At 56.7% G+C, this 19,163-nt stretch overlaps 4 protein-coding genes across 6 annotated transcripts; 3 read left to right on the plus strand and 1 right to left on the minus strand.

Annotated features, from left to right (window-relative positions):
- Positions 1-162: 162 nt before the first annotated feature.
- On the plus strand, positions 163-2,692 carry FAM219B (family with sequence similarity 219 member B). The gene is made up of 6 exons (XM_042885656.1): positions 163-237; positions 420-510; positions 595-685; positions 1,066-1,143; positions 1,462-1,510; positions 1,759-2,692. Exons 1-6 carry the CDS (start codon positions 163-165, stop codon positions 1,912-1,914), a joined length of 540 nt encoding a protein of 179 aa, XP_042741590.1. The 3' UTR covers positions 1,915-2,692.
- Positions 2,693-2,857: 165 nt separating this feature from the next.
- On the minus strand, positions 2,858-5,717 carry MPI (mannose phosphate isomerase). The gene is made up of 8 exons (XM_042885704.1): positions 5,626-5,717; positions 5,417-5,544; positions 5,128-5,328; positions 4,910-5,051; positions 4,646-4,828; positions 4,366-4,539; positions 4,087-4,295; positions 2,858-3,539 (listed from the first exon to the last, which is right to left on the minus strand). The coding sequence occupies exons 1-8, from the start codon at positions 5,639-5,641 to the stop codon at positions 3,321-3,323; spliced, it is 1,272 nt and encodes a 423-aa protein (XP_042741638.1). The 5' UTR covers positions 5,642-5,717; the 3' UTR covers positions 2,858-3,320.
- Positions 5,718-5,759: 42 nt separating this feature from the next.
- SCAMP2 (secretory carrier membrane protein 2) lies at positions 5,760-14,479 on the plus strand. Its single transcript, XM_042885705.1, has 9 exons — positions 5,760-5,914; positions 8,672-8,752; positions 9,361-9,450; positions 10,153-10,270; positions 10,853-10,981; positions 11,502-11,661; positions 12,150-12,251; positions 13,491-13,608; positions 13,973-14,479. Exons 1-9 carry the CDS (start codon positions 5,858-5,860, stop codon positions 14,117-14,119), a joined length of 1,002 nt encoding a protein of 333 aa, XP_042741639.1. The 5' UTR covers positions 5,760-5,857; the 3' UTR covers positions 14,120-14,479.
- A 634-nt stretch (positions 14,480-15,113) lies between these two features.
- ULK3 (unc-51 like kinase 3) lies at positions 15,114-18,836 on the plus strand. 3 transcript variants are annotated; one of them, XM_042885717.1, is made up of 16 exons: positions 15,114-15,296; positions 15,405-15,489; positions 16,006-16,126; positions 16,214-16,318; positions 16,387-16,530; positions 16,915-16,997; positions 17,068-17,223; positions 17,296-17,401; positions 17,546-17,586; positions 17,663-17,765; positions 17,859-17,923; positions 18,009-18,087; positions 18,162-18,202; positions 18,283-18,330; positions 18,416-18,470; positions 18,567-18,836. In XM_042885717.1, the coding sequence occupies exons 1-16, from the start codon at positions 15,121-15,123 to the stop codon at positions 18,581-18,583; spliced, it is 1,425 nt and encodes a 474-aa protein (XP_042741651.1). In that variant the 5' UTR covers positions 15,114-15,120; the 3' UTR covers positions 18,584-18,836. The 3 variants fall into 3 exon arrangements, with proteins under 3 accessions (XP_042741651.1, XP_042741652.1, XP_042741650.1); XM_042885718.1 differs by having other exon boundaries at positions 15,144-15,223; XM_042885716.1 differs by lacking the exons at positions 15,114-15,296; positions 15,405-15,489 and having other exon boundaries at positions 15,700-16,126.
- The last annotated feature ends 327 nt before the right edge of the window (positions 18,837-19,163 follow it).

Consider the following 19,163-nt stretch of genomic DNA (forward strand, 5'->3'; position numbering starts at 1 on the left):
GAGCGCGGTCACAGCAGCAGCCCGGAGCGTTTTGCCTGCGCACAGTGTCTCATTACCCCGCATGCGCAGAGCAGGACACGCCCCCTCCCCCCTCCTGCTCCTCATTGGTTGCTCTCTTCTCCTCTCGCTGCCATTGGTGGAGGGGCGGGGCGACGCGCGGCCATGGCGACGGGCTGCGGCGGCGGGCCCGGGGCTGCGGGCGCTGCGGGCCGAGCGGGCGGGGGGCGGGGAGAGGCGGTGAGGGGCCGGGCTTGGGGGTGTGGTGGGACAATTTGGGGCTGGGGGGCTGGATGGAGATGCCGTGGGGCTGGAGGAGCGGGGCCGGGGGGGGGCTGCACGAGCCCTGCAGTCGGGGTGTGGTCGCACGGCCGGCTGTGGAGCTGCGGCGCGGGGCTCACTGTGCTGCTTTCCCTCCGCAGTCGCCTCGCAGTGACAGGAGGGCGGGCCAGCGAGGCGGAGGGGCCACGAGGAGCGGGCCCTACACCCTCAGCCGGGCCCCCGCCGCGCTGCGTAAGTGTGAGCCCCAATGGGGCCTCGTGTGAGGAGTTGACGCCCCAATGGGACTCTCGGCCCTCACCCTCCCCTCGGTTGCAGAGAGGCAGCGGGAGCTGGCCAGGGCGGCACTGCGGCGGCACGGGCTGCTGGGGGGGCCCGGTAGGCCCCCAACCAAACCGACAGGCAAAAGGTCAGAGTCCTTCTGTAACGTAAACGTGGAAACGTTTATCTGTGTGTGGGAGTGCTTTGGGAGTGGGCCGGGGGGGGAACGCCGTAGGGACGGGGTTGAGGATGCTGCAAGGATGAAGGGTTAGAATGGAGATGGTGCAAAGCTGGGGTTGGGGATGCTGTAAGGATGGGAATGATGCAAGGTTGGGGATGCTGCGGGGATGGGGATGCTGTTAAGATAGGAATGCTGAGTGGTTGGGGATGCTGCAGGGTTGAAGATGGTGGTGCTGTGAGGATGGGCGTGCTGTGGGGTTGCTGCAAGGATAGGACATGCCGTGTGTTGGGGACATGGATTCCTGCTGCTGCCCATCACCTTGCAGCCGTGTCCCCATGCGCTTGCAGGTCAGTGAAGTTTCACAAGGGCTACGTGGCACTCAGCCAGACAGCAGATGAAAGCCTGGTGTCCGTGGACTCAGACAGGTGAGCATCCCATGCTCATTCCAGGTGGGTGTTTTTAGAGGGTCAGCCTGCTGGATGAATGCCCTGGGGTGGGATTTGCGGAGGACTAGCCTGTAAACCTCACTGTTTTGGAGTTTTGCCTTGCTGCTTGGAGAGAATAAAGGTGTATCCATGGTTGGGCTGGGCACCTCCTAGCAGCAAAACACCTCTGATCCAAGTTTAGTAAAAGTAATTTACCCAAGTAAACTCCTCAATTCTCTTGGGGCTTTTCGGAGGTTCTCTTGTCTGGCTGCTGAGGGAGCTTGCAGCACTCACTCTGACACCATCTTTTCATCCTAGTGACGGGGAGCTGGAATCGAGGGGCTCCTCTGGCTACTCCTCCGCTGAGGCAAGTTCAGGTTTGGCTCCCAGCCCTTCATGCAGTTCCTGTTGGAGTCCCCTATCCCATTTTCCCCTCAGGGCTCAGCTCTTTGCCTTCATTTCTAATCACAGTTAGAACAAGCTGCTGCTTGTTCTTGAGGTTAACTAAAGCCTGCTGTTCTGTCCCCTGCTGTCGCATCCACCGCAGCATTAACCAGAACACCAATGGCATTAACAGGGAGCATTAATCAGCCCCATCTTCTCTCTCCCTTCCAGCAGGTGAACCAGGACCTGAGCCGGCAGCTCCTGCAGGATGGGTACCACCTGGATGAGGTCCCAGATGATGAGGACCTGGACCTCATCCCCCCCAAACCCACCACCTCCTCTTGCCCGTGCTGCTTTGGGGATTCTCTCTCCTGTGTGGTCCAGTAGGTGCTGCTCATGTTGGGACACCTCAAAAGCACCACGTTCCATGTCTCCTGGGATGCTTGGTGGCATCCCAAGAACTCATTACTACGTTACAGCACCCAGCCAGTCCCAAACCACTTCTTGTACAGAGCAGTATCACAGGGGTGGCTCAGTGACATTTAGCCACATGGGTGTCATTTGTCACAAGGATAAGGAGGGGACTCACACCAGTCCCGTTCTTCAGCCTTGAACAGCTCAGACACTACATACCCACAGTGCCCTAAGACCATGAGCCCACCTCTACAAGGACACTGCTTGACACGGCCCTCCTGAATCTGTTCATTATGCAAAAAAGGTCAAATTTGGAGCAGCTCCCCAAACTCAGCATCGTTACATTCTTCTTCTTGTCTGTGCATATTTCTCATGCTGCCAGCTGTGCAGGGCAGGAAGGTGCCCAAAGGGCTGCTTGCTTTTTGTTGGGATAGATTTGTTTTTCTTTCTTGTTAGATACAAAAAGGGGCCAACGGCCTCTGTGTTTTATTTATGATGTGTTCCCCCCTCTGGGGGCCTTTCCCAGTTATCAGTGCAGCTCAGCCCATTTGGGCATGGATTCGGGGCAGGAAAGTTCTGCCTAGTGCAGGTTTTATAAGCTGCCTTAAATCATGGTCCTGCTGTATTGTAGAGGACAATCAGCTTCTTAAAAACAAACCTTATTTAAATAATCTTTGTCTAAATAATTGAGACTTTTTTGTATACTCCTTGTTGGAGGAAGCACTCAGTAAACTGGATCTTGTTACTCAAAGCGTGTCTTACTGCTCCCTTCCCAGATCCATCCTGTTTCCCTATGGATGCCGGTGTCCATCAGCCCCATCACCTCCCTCATCACCACATCCCCCCTGGAGCCCCCATTTGGGGCTGGGGGAGCCAGCAGTGGATGTGCTGCCTCCTCCAGCTCCACACAAAAGGCTGAGGACAAAGTCACCACTTTATTCAGAGCACCGGTCACTTGAGGCCCTCCAGACCCCACTGCCACATGAAGCCACTCCATGGGCAGGTGGACAAGGGGACATCCAGCACCCAGCTGATCCCAAATCTCCTTCCTCCCGGTGGAAGCCTCAGCATCACATTTGCAGGTGTAAGCAGCGGTTCCTAGAAGAACCCAACAAAGCCACAACACCAAACGAAACATAAATAATTGTCAGATGGTGTCAGCAGCACTGGTAAGGACTGGCCCTGGGGGCTGTGACATTATGGGGACACAAGTGTCTCAGCCGCAGAGAGCTGGTTCAGAAAGCAGAGGAGTGTGAGTTGCTTCTAGAAACTGGATGCAGGTTGCTTTGAGGTTCACTTCTGGGGTGACTTCTGAGCTACTGGCCAAGCCTACTTTGGTTTCTATCTACCCTGGTGTGCGGGGATGCTGGGGATCCTGCTCAGAGCAGGCAGCAGGCTCGGAAAAGCAGCATCCCCTCAGATGAGGACAGGTGCATGGAGATGCTCTCGTTGGCAGAGATGAAGATCACGGAGCCCCGGCGCAGGGTCATTTCAGATGCAGCAGCTGTAGAGGTGCCCATGGCCGTACCCTGGATCACCAGCAGGATACTGGCAGAGTCCAGTGCAGAGATGAGGTAGAGCTTGATCGAGGAGGGAATCTGCAACAGAACGATGCGGATCTCCTGCAGCTTTCCTTCTCTCTGGGACTAAAGGCACTCATTCCCCTTCCCCACTCTTTCTGCAGACCCAAGACTCCTTCCTCGCTGTCCCTACACCCAAAGCTGCTCAAGAAGCTGAGGAAACCTCAGGAAGAATATGGGATGGAGAGGGGCTGGTCGCCATCCTCCAGCAAACCCACACTGAGAAACCCCAAGTTTAGGCAACATCAGGGCGTCCAGAGAAATTGGGGACAGGATCCCTGGAGGTGCTCAGAGCCATTCTGGGTGGGGCGCTGGGAACCTGGGCTAGTGAAGGGGCAGAGGATTGGCTTGAGATGGTCTTTAAGGTCCTTCTAAGCCAACCCAACCCATCCTACATCCTGCAAAGAGCACGGTCAGGAAGTGGGAAAGCTGATGTTCCCAACAGCCAAAACTCATTCAGGAAGAAAACCTAGCACTGGGGCACCATGAGATCAGCTGAGCAGCTTTGGGGTTTCCCTGCCCTGCGGGAGCAGCTCTGAGGACCCTAAAAACACACCCAGCTCACCTCTATCCTCATCAGCGTGAAGTCAGGCACGGGTGGATCATAGATGAAGACGCATGGGTCCAGAGGGCTCTGCACAGCTGGGAAGATCTTGGAGCTGCTGGGTGCTGGCGTGTAGTTGAGCATCTCACAGAGCGTGAGCACATCAATGAATTTGGGGGTGAGGCCAGCACGCACCGTGTTGTCTGAGCACGCCATGCACTCCACACAGTCTGTGGGGAAGGGATGTCACTGCACACTGGTGCGATGGACCCTGTGCCGTGTGCCCATCCCTGAGCTCACCTCCCTGCAGGTAGGCGTGGGGCTCGTTGGCCGCCAGGAACATGGCCTCGCCGGGCTCCAGCCTCACCACGTTGAGGAAGTAGATGGAGAAGCAGCCGATATCCCCGGGGAACTGAGCGTGCAGGCGCAGCAGCAGGTCCCCATTGCTTGGGGACGTGTCCTGCCCTTTGGCCGCTGCAAGAGGAGCACAGCTGGGGTTAGTGGGAGCCCACCCAAATGGAGCTTGGATCCTCCCCACAGATCGGGGTTCCACCATCCTGCAGGTGGGAATTTTGCCCACCTTCTTGGGAAATCCTCTCCACCAGCAGGCTGAGCTGCTGGCTGAAGGTCTCCTTGTCGCTCTTCATCAGGCAGGTGAAGCAGACACGCAAGGCGGCCGAGACACCGCGGGGATCATGGCTGGCACTGCGCTCCAACTGCTCAGCTGCCACCTCACCCACCAGCGCCCGCAGCTCGGGGACAGCTGTGATGGGAGCCAATCAGGCACTGCGAGGCCACCGGGATGGGCACCCTGCATCCCTCCTCTCCACCCAGCAGGGCTTACCCCGCAGGAAGGCAGCGATCTCCTCCACGGGCCGGAAGCCACACAGCCCCTCAAAGGGAGTGAGCGCGATGGCCATCTCAGGTTTGTGGTTGGTATCGGGGTAGTGCTGGGGGAACTGGGCGTGCAGCTTGGCTGCCAGCTCCTAGGGATGACACAGGGATGTCCCCACGGCCGGGTGGTGGCGACGTCACCGTGGATACAAGTTGGGGAGTGCTTACCTTGTTGGGGTGAGCCTGGATGGAGAGGGCGGTGCGGACGGACAGCACCTTGAAAAGGAAGGGCAGGCGGCCGCCAAAGGCATCGCACACCTTGGGGCCCAGGCAGGCAGGGTGCTCGGCCAGCCAGGAGCCCAACGTCTGCGGAAGGTCACGGCCATCCAACACCTCGGCATCACCGCTGGGATGGGCGCCCATCCATAGCTGGGGGATAGCGTAACGGCCCGGTCAGCCGCAGAGGAACGGCGGGACACGGGGACGGCGGGACACGGGGACGGCGGGACGGCCTCACCTCGGCGTATGGCCGCTCGGGCTCGATGCTTGCCGCCGGGTCCCCGCTGGCCACCAGCTGTGCCACGGCGCTACGCAGCCCGCACTGCCCCCAGGCGTAGTTCCTCACCGGGCAACGCAACGGGAAGACTGTGGGACGAGGGGGACGGCTGTCACCGCCGCTGCCGCCACGCGTGTCCGCCCCCCCGGGACGCACCGCCCGGCGCTCACCTCGCGGCTCCGCCATGTGCGCTGCCGACGCGTCCCCCCGGAGCGCCGCCCGCTGGGCCGCTCACAGCACGCCCCGCCCCCTCCCGTGGCGTCGTGACGTCACACACAGTCGACGCACGCTGAGGTCACGTGGCGCTCGGCGCAGGCGCGCTGGCGTTCCCGGAAGCGGTGGAGAAACAGCGGAGGGCGGCAGCGCGGAGCGGAGCGGCGACGCTCGGCCGGCACCGTCTACATGTCGAGTTTCGACACCAACCCGTTCGCCGATCCGGTGGACGTGAACCCTTTCCAGGTGCGCTCCGGGTCCGCTCTCCTTTTCCTTCTCTTCTCTTCCTCCCCGCTCCGCTCCCTTCCCCTCCCCTCGCGGCCGGCGAGACGTGGCGCTGAGTGAAACCACGCCGTCCAATGGCGGCGCTGCTCCCCCCGGCCGCAGCCAATCGGAGCGGAGGGGCGGGACCGGGGGGGGGTGCGTATCGCGGCAGTGTCCGGCGCCCCCCGGGGCCGCGCTCGTAGGGTCCGGCGCTATTTGGGACCCGGGGCCTGCCTCGCTCCGGGCCTCGGCCTTTCCGGGGGCTGTGAGGGCTGAGAACTTGTTGTTGTTACTGGCGGGGGGGGCCACGGCCTTTCCCTGGGGTCACTACGGCCCAGCGGGAACCTCTGCTGTGGCCGTTTGGGGTTTGTCCAACTCTCAGCACAGAGCTCGAGCAGCGTTTGGGCACCTTTTGGACACAGGGTTGGGTTTGAGTGGGTCTGTGTGCAACCAGGAATGGGCGCAGTGGGCTCTTCTTTGGGCAATTGTTGTGTTATTTTATCAACCCTGTGGTGTTCTTGGTGAGCTCTCTCACTTTGTGCTCAGTCTTTGCATTCCCTTGTTCTGTGAGAATGGAAGGAAGCAGAGGAGCATCCTTCCTAGCACCGGTTGTTGTCTTGAAGTACTACAGCATGCATCTTGCTACAGCAGTTCTGTGTCAAGACAGAATTTTAGGAATCAGGCTGGGCCTGAGCACCTCACTGAGCTGTGGGTGTCCCTGGTCGTTATGGGGGAGTTGCACCAGATGGCCTTTAAGGGTCCCTTCCAGCTCAAAACGATTCTATGATTCTTCTAAGCTTTCCTATTAACACAATTCATTTCAAATGGAGAATTATTCCACGCTTGGGAACCTGAAATGATGACAATCGGCACCAAGTGTCTATACAGATAGTGAGGGCTGTGGTGAGAGGGGCAGCAGGGGATCTGCTGGCACTGTAGGTCGCTCCTATAACTGACAGCTTGTCCCTGAGGCAGGCTCAGCCCAGCTGGGTGAGTGCCTTCAGGTTACAGGCTTCCCCTGGGCTCTGGAACAGGAAACAGCTTGAGGAGATTTGCAGGAGTCCAACAAGCAATTACTCATCAGGAAGGAAAAGAGCGTGACGTCCAGAGCTGAGAAGAGCATGGCTGCTTCCCTAAAGGAGGACAGCCAGGTGCCTTGCTGCATGGGTAGCAGCCTGCAAAGCATCTCAGTGATCAAATGCAGCCACATTTTCTGTGTTTTGCAGCACGAAGGATCAACCTTGAGTTCATTTCCAGAGGACCAGCTGCGTGTGAGTTTGCAGCTGGTGGAAATGACCTGTGATACGTCCATGGTTTGTAGGAGCTGCACCGCTCAGGGCACACTGACGTGTGTCCAAACACTGCAAGGGCTCTGCTTTTTGTGTGTCATTTAGGCACACTTGTGTAGTGGCAGGCAGTTAAGCTAATTAAGTACTTAATTTAAAGCCGTGCTGGAAGATGAGATCATTTAATATCAAGCTGTGGCTAAGTGGAGTGGTGGGAGCATTCTTCCTGTTGGTGTTACTGGGAACAGTGCTGTTCTCCTGGCCTTTCTGATAGCAGTGCCACTGTCAAATTAACTGTAGGGCTTCCCTTCCCTCTAGAAGCAAGGGATGGAAAGAAAAAACATGTGCCTAGTTGTCCCAGCGCATCTCCTCATTCCCTGTTGCTTTTCCTTTAATGATTCTCTTCCAATGGTGTGCAGCTTTTCCTTATTCCTGCGCTTTTATGAAGGTTTCTTTTCCTCCTGCAGCCTGCTGGATGTCAGCTGGGCTCAGCCCTTGCCTGCCCTCAACTGAAGCTACAGTGTGGGCACAGAGAAGTTATGGTGTGCTAAGCAGTGTGCCCAGCAGCGAGGGGAGGTGCAGCATTACTCATTAACCACCCTCTGCACCTCTCACGTGGTAGGAAGCAACACTTAAAGCCCAGGGGACCTCTGTGCTGAAAAGAACCTAAGGGCTTTTCCACAACACGTGGGCTCAGTTGGCCTCTGCACGCTGGAATTGTTCACTCGTGCTCAGTCTCAGCCTCAAATGCTTCTTGCCCCGTTAACCATGGAATTGCCTGAGCTCAAGATGTGAGCTGTTGGCGGAAGGAGGAATAAAAAATGGCTTCTTCTAGTTTTCTTTGGCTACACCCATATTGACAGGCTGTTCAACCAGGCAGCTGGATTCCTGAGCTCACAAAGGGCCTCACTTCCGTAATTATCGGTGATTGGAGTTGCTGCTGAGGTCAAAATCTGTCTATTAAAAATAATCTGTTTGCGGAAATCAACGTACATAAAACGCTGTGTGCTTTGCAGATGAGGAGAGGGAGGTGCTTTCAAGTAGGAGCTGCCCTGAGTACAAATAAAAATGTTGTAGTTCTTCAGATTTGCTTCCTGCCTACATAGGAGCATATATCTGTGTGTGCCCCAAGGGACAGCACTGTCACAGAACCGTGTGAGCTGCCTCCAGCTGGGAGAGCTGGAGGACCAGAAATGTTCTGGGCTGGTGTCCTCGGCTCACCCAGCTGCTGAGTCAGGCAGGCTGCCTGCAGGGATGCTGTCTTCTGGGTTCAGTACTCATCCCAGCAAGCCAGTGTCTGTCCTCACCCTACTAAAGGCATCGCAGGCCACGCACATCACCCAGCAGTCCTGTTCCCAGCGAGCAGAGGGCTGGGAGGTGGGCAGAGCGGGTGGTGTTTGAGTTCATGGAGCCTTGTGCCTGATGCTCATTTGGCTTTGCTTTCTTCCTTCAGGATCCCTCGGTGACACAGCTCACAAATGCCAGCCAGAGCGGCTTGGATGAATTCAACCCCTTTTCTGAGAGCTCCCAGCTGGTACGTGTGTGTTTGCACTGGGTGTCTTGGCCTTGGTTTCAGCAGTCTAAAGGGTCCCTTGGTGGGTGCAGCTTAAATGAAGGGGGGAAAAAAAACCAAGAGGCATTCACAGCTGATTTCCCCATGGGTGTTGTGTGCGTGGCAGGCTGCAAGCCAGAGAGCACTGAAACTCCTTGCTGGAGCTCTGTGTTCCTCTGGAACTGTTTCTCCCAGTAAAGCTGTGTGAAGAGGAAGATGTGTTGTGGCATCATCAATATTTATTTGGGCTCTGCATTGGGAGCTGAGCTCCCACACTTGCTAGCACCAATGGATCACTGCAAGAGCTTCAGTCTTGTTTTCTGGTCGCCGAGATGGGGAAAAGGAGAGCAGGAAACAGAGATAAAAATAATACTTGTGACTTAAACAGCTGCTCAGAACCCCACCTGCTTTCTCTTTTGCCCAATGCCCGTAATCCTTGGGCCCCACATCCCCGGGGTGTCGAGGAAGGAACACATTTTTTGAGAGCATAGAATTGCCTCCCGTTTGTCATAGCAGTGCTCAAGTCTGAGCTGTGCTTTGCTTAAGGAAGCAGTGTGTGACACAGTTCCCTTCTTGCTCTTTGCTTTCAGACAAATGCAGCGCGGACGGCGCCAGCCACGCAGCCCTCTGGCCACTCACAGCCTGCTGTTCTGCAGACATCAGTGGAGCCCACCCCACAGGTATGGGAGAAGGAGCTCCTCTGTGAGTTGGAGACGTGGGGGTAGCTCTGCTGGGGCAGAATAATGCCACTGGATGTTGTTCAGCTGTGCACAGTGAGGTCAGAGGGTCTCCTGGGGAGCCACCCCATCTTTGAGGGATGGAAGAGATAAGAGTGGGTCTGAAGCTTGCAAAAGTTGTATCTGGGAAAGTCCCTGTTAGACCAAAAAAACAGCTTGTAATGAAAGGAGATTGAGGCAAGGCTTTGATGGGAGCCCATAGGCAGGGGGATCTGCTGCCTTACAGGCACTGAGAAGAGGGTGAGGAAGTATGTGTGCCTTGCAGGTGAGGTATTGGATGGCACTCAGAGCAACAAAGCTAGCTGGAAAGTAGAAGCAGCTGCAAGGAAAGCATAGCTTTGCTGAAAGGAGATGGAATGGAGCCTCTTGAGGATTCCTCCTACCCTATTTTCCAGTAGGTTAGGAGGGGAACTGAGGGGAACCCCTGGACTGAGTCCTGCATTGGTTTTAATCTAGTCCTCCAGCATTTAAGGCAGGAAGCCAGCCTCAGGATGTTCTACAGGCACTCAGTTTTCAAACTGTCCTCCTTTGCTATTGAATTTGCATTTCCCTTCCAGTTTGGCATCTGATGTGCTGGCAGTTGGCATTGCCACTGTCTTGGGTGGGGAAGGGCTGAAGGACTTACTTTCATTCCACCTTCTTTAGGCTGTGGCTGCAGCAGCACAGGCCGGGCTGCTTCAGCAGCAGGCAGAACTAGAGAGGAAGGCAGCTGAGCTGGAGAAGAAGGAAAGGGAATTGCAGAACAATGCAGCCAGCATTAATCGTGAGTAGTGCTTCCTGCCTTGCCTGCAGCCACGTGGTGCCTGGGGATGCCCGTGTTGCTTGGTTTATCAGCTTGGTTGCTGGTAGAAGTGGCTTTGGCCTGTCCAAAGGCATGCCTCTCTTTATCTCTAGCTTTTCATGGCTGTGGCAGCCCTCCGGGGCTGCACCTGTCCCTCTGTGGCTTGTAGTGTAACTGTCTACTGAAGGGCTGGGCAGGAAATGAGCTCTGAGATGAGAGCTACTGGAGTCCAGCTCTGGCTTTTTATCAGTCTCGATGGTTTCTTAATCAGAGCCAAACAGTATTTTCCCCTAACCCTGAATGATTGAGCCTGGACTCGTAGTCCCAAATGCTCATGATGGTTTTTTGGCCTTCACACAGAAACTCTGCCTCCCACAGAGGAAAGCTTTCAACTCTAGGTTGCTCTATCTTGCAGGTTAATGCACCCCTGCTCAAACTCACTGAGAGCCTCCCCCAGGCTGTTGATGTCAGTAAATATGAGTGCAGCTTACAAATAAGGCGTGCCAATGGCTCTTCTGACCAGAGAAGAGCAAGCAAAGAACTGTTCTTTTGTCCCTTCCACAGCAAGGCAGAACAACTGGCCACCCCTTCCCAGGAAGTGTCCAATCAAGCCGTGCTTTTATCAGGATTTCTCTGCAGACATCCCAGCTGACTACCAGCGGATATGCAAGATGCTTTATTACCTGTGGATGCGTGAGTAACAACTGGACTGCCATAAAAATTCTTCCTATGGAGATTCTGAATCAAGTGCTGAACTTTGCTCTGCACTGAATGCTGCAGGTGTTGTCTGTACAGGGGAAATAATGCCTCTCTTCCTTGTCTGTGAAGACATGTCAAGGTCAGCAGGTTGGGTTTTTGCTTTGGGAATAGCTCATTTGTCACAGAATTTTGGTGGTTGTTTACCAGAGACTTCACAGTGTGAGGCTCAGGAAGGTGGTGGGTGGGTAGTGCACTTTTGGGATCGGGTGCAAAACCCTCTCAGCTGCGTTTGTGATCAGCTGTGATGCTCTGCAAACATTTCAGAATGGTTTGCAAGCAGCAGGGTCAGATGAGGTGCTGAGGTTGAGCCCCGTTTCCCTTCCAATGAAAGAAAGGAAATGAAATGGCCAAAAGGAACTTTTGCAGAGCTTCATGTGTCCAGCGAGAGATGCTTGAGGAGATTTGAGTTTCCTGGGAATTGACTGATGCTTCTTCTCTCTTCCATCCTGAGCAGTGCATTCGGTTACTCTGCTCCTAAATCTGCTGGCTTGCTTGGCGTGGTTCACGGTTCACTCAGAAAAAGGAGTAGACTTCGGTCTCTCGATCCTGTGGTTTGTTTTATTCACCCCTTGTGCCTTTCTCTGCTGGTACCGACCGATCTACAAGGCTTTCAGGCAAGTACTGTTTTCCACTGTGATGGGGAATAGAGCTTGTAGAGGGAGGAGCTTTGGTTTGATCTGTTCCAATACGATATTGCCTGCAGGATTTTTCCAGCTCTTTGCGTTCTTGAACAGATCAAACCCACTTGTGCCTAAATATAATAGGAATATCTGATGGAACTTGATTGTAGTGATCCTTTTTTATTGTGAAGTGCAGGTCTAGCTAACACAGGGTCCTAATTTTCTTAAGAAAACTGTTTGGTGCAGTCATTTGTTGAGCATGCTGTGCCTGTTAAGGAAGCTGTCTTCACCCCATCTCCCTGGGCAGCTTTGCAGTATGCAGTGGATGCATTTGAAGTGTTATCACTGCACAAGTTCCTTCTGAAACCACCTTCCTTTAGCAGGAAGTTCATCACTGAAAATGTTCCCTCTTCTCAGAGGAGGGAATCTGTCCAGGAATTATATATCTTTGAGTTTCACTCCTGCTGCTGTCTCTCCTGCAGGTCTGACAGCTCCTTCAGCTTCTTCGTCTTCTTTTTCATCTTCTTCTGCCAAATAGCAATCTACGTCATCCAGGCTGTTGGCATCCCTGGCTGGGGAGACAGGTAAGCTCAGCTGAGCATGCTGTGCAGCCCTGCCCTGGTGTCAGGAGCTGTGGGGCCCGGTGCTGCTCTCTTGCTGACAGCTGTCTGTTCCTTCTCCCGTGTCTCTCGCCTGGCACACAGTGTTGGCAGGTCTCAGCTGGTGTGTCTGTCTCCTCTGCTCATCCTCTCTTAGTCCCAGTGAAGGCACACACGCTTCTGCTGCTGCCACAGTGTGGAATCTCCCAGTCCTACTCTGCAATTCTTTTCCTAAGCCTTTCCCATCCCTTTGATTACACTGATCGTGTCTCTGAACAGAGCCTTCCCCGTTGTAGGGAGGGCTTCCTCCCTTCTCTGGGGACTGTAGCACAGGGGTGAGGAATCTCACCTTTTCTTGTTGTTAGTCCAAGCCCCCACATTATCCCTCCCCTCCCCACAACAAAAGCACTGCATTTCTTTTCACTTTGCTGTGGATCAGATTCTCACGTTCCTGCGGTGCTTGTGAGGAACAGAGAAAAGGTTAACAGTGGGTTTTCCCCCGAGGGAGAGCCTTCAGCAGATGAGTGCAGTGAAAGTGCTCTCTATTTTTGCCCGCTGCCTGCAGAGCAGCTCACGGGCAGAGCTGTCCTCGTGCTCCCCCCACCCCTTAATCAAGGGGAGCTGGGAGGGGGCACTCCATTTTTAGGCCAGCGTTGGAGAGCATGCGTTGAACTTTCAGCTCTGTCTCCTCGAGCCAGACAGCAGATTTATTTTTAGCTGCAGTGCACCGTGTTGCATTTCTGCTTTTCATGCACAAGGAGTTGCACAGCACATGAGTGAACCAAACCATTCCGTTGGGTCTCCAGCCTCCTGGTGGCCCATGGGTGCTCAGCTGGAGAGCTGCTTTCCTGTAGCACTACAAGAGGATGTTTCGAGGGAGGCAGCTTGGTGTTTTGACCCGCAGCCAAGCGCTGAGATCTCCCAGAGTCGTCTTAGGAGCTGCCAGTTGTCACAGGAGAGCTTTTTTTTGCAGCCTTTCACTTCATTCCCCCCCCTCTTTCTCCCCTTCCCGTCACTTGGAGAGCTGTCACCACGGCACGTAGCTCTGGGCTCCAGATCTGCCATCCAGTTCTCAGCCACACCGGCCTCTCCTGATGTCACCTAGCTACGTTTTGAGGTGTTTGGGCTGTCGTGATTTCTGACAGCACCTGCTTGCTGCCTGAAAGCGGGGTGTGCTGGGGACAGAGCCGTAACACAGTGTCCTTACCCCACTCTCTCTTCCAGTGGCTGGATTGCGGCGCTGTCAGAGCTGCGTGGGAACGTGGCTGTGGCCATCATCATGATGGTGGTGGCAGGGTTCTTCACGCTCTGTGCGGTTCTCTCGCTCTTCCTCCTCAAGCAGGTGAGTGGTTTGGAGCTGCAGAATCCCTGGGGCTGGGATATATGCTCGTGGGGTGGCCACCTCTCATCTTTTGGGCTGGGGATCAGCGTTTTCCTGAAGTCAGAGCACTCCCAAAATGGTGCAGATGGTGCTTTCTGTGTCAGCGCTGAACTGCTTGGACTCAGGGGTGAGCAAGCAGCCACTCTGGGAAGGGGAGCAGGATGGACAGGAGGAGCAGATGCTGCAGCAAGGCATGACATTAACAATGCAGAGGAGGTGGCCAGCAAGCTCCCAAGCTTCGCCCTGTTCAGACACACACCTCAAGCTCACACATCAGAACTGCGAGCCTGCAGGCTGATGTTTTTTCTCTTGCTCTGTTTCCCAGGTGCATTCCCTGTACCGGCGCACGGGAGCCAGCTTCCAAAGGGCTCAGGAAGAGTTTTCCCAAGGCATCCTCACCAACAGGAGCTTCCAGAACGTGGCGGCCGGCGCGGCCTCCTCAGCTGCACACAGTGCTTTCCGGGGCAATTAGCCCTCCCCAAGGGCCGCTTCTGCCTCGCTTCCCCTTCCATTGTCACCCCAACCTTCATTTTCTAACGATGCACTTTTTGTGGGTACCATTGTTAGCTCTGTGATGCCGACTCCAATGAGAAGAGATCTGCATTTTAGCTTCAGCTGGCCTCCGTTTGTGACAGTTAGTTTCCCTGCTTTGCTCAAGGACGTGGGGAGAGGGGGAGATGTTCTCCGAAGCAAATATCCATCTCTGTCCGGGCCACACAGAGCGTTTGTCTCTCCCTCCTCTCACCCAGTCTTGGAGCAGGGAGGATGAGAAGCAGGAATTTCGATTTTACTTTCTTTTCTATCGGCCTGTGCTATGAACAACTTGATTTCATCTGCTGTTTGTTTTTTTTTTTTTTTTGGGGGGGGGGGGGGGAGGGAGGGAGGGGATGGATTTTGTAACTTGCATGTAGTTTATTGTTAATTTTACGAGCGGAAAACTGTACCTCTGGTTTACTACACTTAACACGATGCTGCATTTTGACCTCTTTACGTGCTCCGCAGCCTGAGTGATGTTGGCAGGAGGGAAAACCTGGGAGCAGGTGGGGGTTTAGAGCAGGGGGAATTATTATGCTCATCATTCCCACCTTGCAGATTTGCCTCTGTGCCCCAGTGATTGCGGTATCCCAAGGTGCTGAGGGCTTCCCATGGGGTTGGGGGATTCCATAGGGCTGGAACTTGCCTGCAGGACAATGGGAGAGAAGGGATCAGTGCGAGCTGGGAGGTGGACAGGTGGGGTTTTGTTTTACCCGTGTGTGCGTGCTGGAGGTGAGGAGGGGGGGTGGGTTCTCACCGCACGGAGCAAAACGAAGGGCAGCGAAGCGACGCCGGTAGAAGGAAATACAAGCTCCTTTATCGCCACCATCCTGCCCCTTATCCCAATTACCCAGCTGAGAAGCACCGTGGGCAGCGAAACCCGCCCCTTCCTGCCGGGGCGGAGCTGCGGACGGAGCCGGAACCGGGCGGCGGGGCGGCATGGCCGGGGGGGGGATGCGCCCCACCGCGCCTGGACGGCTTCGTGCTCACCGAACGCCTCGGCACCGGCACCTACGCCACGGTGTACAAAGCGTACAGCAAGGTGCGGGAGCACGGAGCTTCGCACCCTGCGGGCTCTTCCTCCTTGAGGTCTTGGGGAGGGCGGAATCTCGGAGGTTTGTGGGGTGTGGGGTCGCTCCACGGTGGTCTCCGCTCGTCCCCCGGCAGAGGGACACGCGCGAGGTGGTGGCTGTCAAATGTGTGAGCAAGAGGAGCCTCAACAGGGCCTCGGTGGAGAACCTGCTCACTGAGATCGAGATCCTTAAGACCATCCGGCACCCACACATCGTGGAGCTCAAGGACTTCCAGGTGGGGCTGTGAGCATCCCTTGGACCTGGGGGATCCCATGGGATTTGGGGCATCCCGTGGGGCTGGGGGATCCTATAGGGTTGGAGCTTCCCATAGGGCTGGGGTGCCCTATGAGGCTGGGGGCAATCCCATAGGGTTGGAGCTTCCCGTGGGGCTGGGGCATCCCATGGGGTTAGGGGCATCCCGTGGGGCTGGGGGATCCCATGGGGTTAAAGGCATTGCATAGGGCTGGAGCTTCCTATGGCATTGGAGGCACCCCGTGGGACTGGAGAATCCCATAGGACTGGGGTACCCTGTGAGGTTGGGGTATCCCATGATGCTGGGGGCTTCCCGTGGGGTTGGGGAATTACACAGGGCTGGAATTTCCTGTGGGGCTGGAGGCATCCCATAGGGCTGGAACTTGCCATGGGGCTGGAGGCATCCCGTAGGATTGGAGCTTCCTGTGGGTCTGAGGGTCCCATGTGGCCCTTTGGGGTCTGGGGCGATGCAGTGAGGCCAGCTGGGGTCGCCTTGCAGTGGGACAGTGACCACATCTACCTGATCATGGAGTTCTGTGCCGGTGGGGACCTCTCCCGCTTCATCCGTATGCGGAGGATCTTGCCTGAGAAGGTGGCACGTATCTTCCTGCAGCAGCTCGGTGAGAACCACGTGGGTTTGAGGGATGAGGACCATTGGGACTCTTGGTGTGGGTGCCAGCATCCCACCTCCCTGCTTATCTTTCTAGCCTGCGCCCTGAAGTTCCTCCACGATCACAATATCTCCCACCTGGACCTCAAGCCTCAGAACATCCTGCTCAGCACCCCGGAGAACCCTCAGCTGAAGCTGGCAGGTCAGGTCCCCGGCCCTAGGATGCTGTGGGGCGGTGGTAGGTTATCCCTGACCGTGCTTTCCCCATAGATTTCGGCTTCGCACAGTACATGTCACCATGGGATGAGAAGCACGTGCTGCGAGGCTCCCCGCTCTACATGGCCCCCGAGATGGTGTGCCGCCAGCAGTACGACGCCAGGGTGGACCTGTGGTCAGTGGGAGTCATCCTTTACGGTGGGTCCTTCTTCTGTGCACCCATCTCTCTGCACCCTAAAATCCCCTAGCACCCCAGTGTTCCAAAAGGTGGGGACCAACCCCATTGTGTTTAGGAGACCACGTGCACCTGGACAGACCTTATTGTGGAGGGTCTGTCCTGGTGTGGGTGCAGTCCAGCCCTATGGGTGCTGGGTGTTAACCTCTCCCATAGTGATGTTGACCGTGGCGGTGTCCACTGTGTTCATGATGCCTACCCTGGTCACGTCCACTACGTTGATATCTGTTTGTCCACCGTAGGGCAGAGGGAAAAGCCATGGGAGCCTTGGCTTGATGTCAGTGGGACCAAGAAGACTACAGGGTGCTCCCCCAAGTGACCCCCCCTCACTGCTCTCCTCTTTGCAGAGGCACTTTTTGGGCGACCCCCCTTTGCCTCCCGCTCGTTTGCCGAGCTGGAGGAGAAGATCCGCAGCGACCGAGCCATCGAGGTAACGTTGAGATGGCATGGGGTCGGGCCTTTGGGTTGTGCCACCCGGTGCCACCGCTGTCCCTGCCCAGCTGCCCAGCCGGCCCCTGCTGTCCCCGGAGTGCCGAGATCTCCTGCAGCGCCTCTTGGAGAGGGACCCCTTGAAGCGCATCTCCTTCGAGGAGTTCTTCGCCCATCCCTTTGTGGACATGGAGCACGTGCCTGGCCCCGAGAGCTTCTGCAAGGCGGTGAGTGGTGGGGTGGATGGCGATGGGATATGGTGGGACCAAACCCTGGTCCTGAGCCCTCATTACCTCCAGACCAACCTGGTGGTGGAGGCGGTGAAGAAGGATCAGGAGGGGGACGCGTCTGCTGCGCTCAGTCTCTACTGCAAAGCTCTGGAGTACTTTGTGCCCGCTCTGCACTGTGAGTCCCCGCGTTCCTGAGTGGTGGTGGGGAGGGATAGAAAGGGGCAGAGGATGGAGCTCGTCTGGTCAGGTATGGGACTGTGGCACCCCCAGGATGTGCTGCCGCCCCCACCCCTGATGTTGGACCCCCTTTTGTCCCCAGATGAAAGCGATGCTCGTCGCAAAGAAGCCATCCGGGCAAAGGTGAGTGTGGGGTGGGAGGGACCATCCATTGGGGTGTCCCCAGGGCACAGTGCTTCACCTGGCCCCACTGCCACAGGTGGGGCAGTACATCTCCAGAGCGGAGGAGCTGAAGGCGCTGGTCGCTTCTAAAAGCAAGAACCTCCTGCAGCAGGGAAACCCAGCCAGGGAGATCCTCAAAGGTGTTCTATGGGGCTGAGCCAGCGTGCGTGGTGAGGATCTGCCTGTGGGGTGGCCCAGCAGGCTGAAGGTGTTCCCCATCTGTCTCCTTGCAGAGATGGCCAAGGACAAGCCGCGGCTCTGCGCTGCACTGGAGATGGCCTCGGTGGCCGTGGCGAGGGTGAGTGCTGGATTTTGGGGTCCAGATGCTCATGGGGATGGAGCCCACCCTGGTCTCTCCTGGTGATAGCCAGGGTCTCTTGCAGGAGGAGGAAGGCAAGGATGACGATGATACCCTGGAACTCTACCAGCAGAGCCTGGGCGAGCTGCTGCTGCTCCTGGCTGGTGAGTTAGGAAGGAGGGGGGAGGTCAAGGGGGTGAGTCCTATGCCCTGCTGACCCCACACCCACACCCTGCAGCAGAGCCAGCGGGGAGGAGACGGGAGCTGCTGCATGCGGAGGTGAGCCCCAGCACCCGCCCCGACCCCGCCAACCCCACGGGGACACCGCACTGATGGAGCTCCCTGTGTCTGTCCGTCAGATCCAGACCTTGATGTCCCGGGCGGAGTACCTGAAGGATCAGATCAAGGTAGGGCTGGAGGAAACATTGGTGTTTGGGGGCTGATGGTGGTGGCCTTGCGGTACTGATGGTGGCTGTTTCTCTGCCCGTGCAGATGCGGGAGGCGCAGTCCATGGGCAAAGAGGCTCTGGCAGACTCCGTCCGGAGCTGTGAGTCCCCACATCCTTTTATCTACGAACTCTGTGCCTGCAGAGCCCTCCCGGCCAGCTGACCTGACCGTCCCCTCTGTCCTTTCCCCCCCACAGCCTGCACCTTGCAGTGATGCTCAACGGGATGCTGCTGGCGCCGCGGCGCTGCAGATGGCCGAGGAGACGGCTGGGCTGAGCGTGACTGCAATTTTCCCGTCAGGAGGAGTCCCTGCCTGGAACGTCTGCTGCAGCAGCAGCCTGCGTGCCCGCGGCGGGCAGGTTATTCCACTCCAATTCCCTCCGCTGGCTGGGCAGCGCGGCGGCGGCTGCTGCTGCTTCGTGCAGGCACGCGGCTCTTGCGTGCACAGCCTGCAGCTCACCCCGACCCATGGGGATAGGCGGGGGGGGGGGGGGGGGGGGGGGAAAAGAAGCAGGGCACCGATGGTTGGTGGTTTGTGGCACGGGGTTTTGCTTTTCTGGCAGAGGGGCAGCGCTTCGGCACGTTGGAAGCCGTTTGTTCTGTGTGCCTGATGCTAAAGCCGTTTGCACGGGGAGCGGAGGTGCCTCGGTGGTGGCGTGAGGTCTGGCCAGTTCTCAGCCCACCAGTGGAAATCGGGTGTAGGGAAAAGTCCCTGCAGGCCCCAGGGAAAAGTCTGGCTCTGCGTGTGCTGCAGCGCTCGGGGCTGGCAGGCTGTGCTCTGTGATGGCAACCAT

Source organism: Lagopus leucura, unplaced genomic scaffold, assembly GCF_019238085.1.
Source record: "Lagopus leucura isolate 7727_CA_CO unplaced genomic scaffold, USGS_WTPT01 Super-Scaffold_100052, whole genome shotgun sequence".
Classification (NCBI taxonomy): Eukaryota; Metazoa; Chordata; class Aves; order Galliformes; family Phasianidae; genus Lagopus; species Lagopus leucura.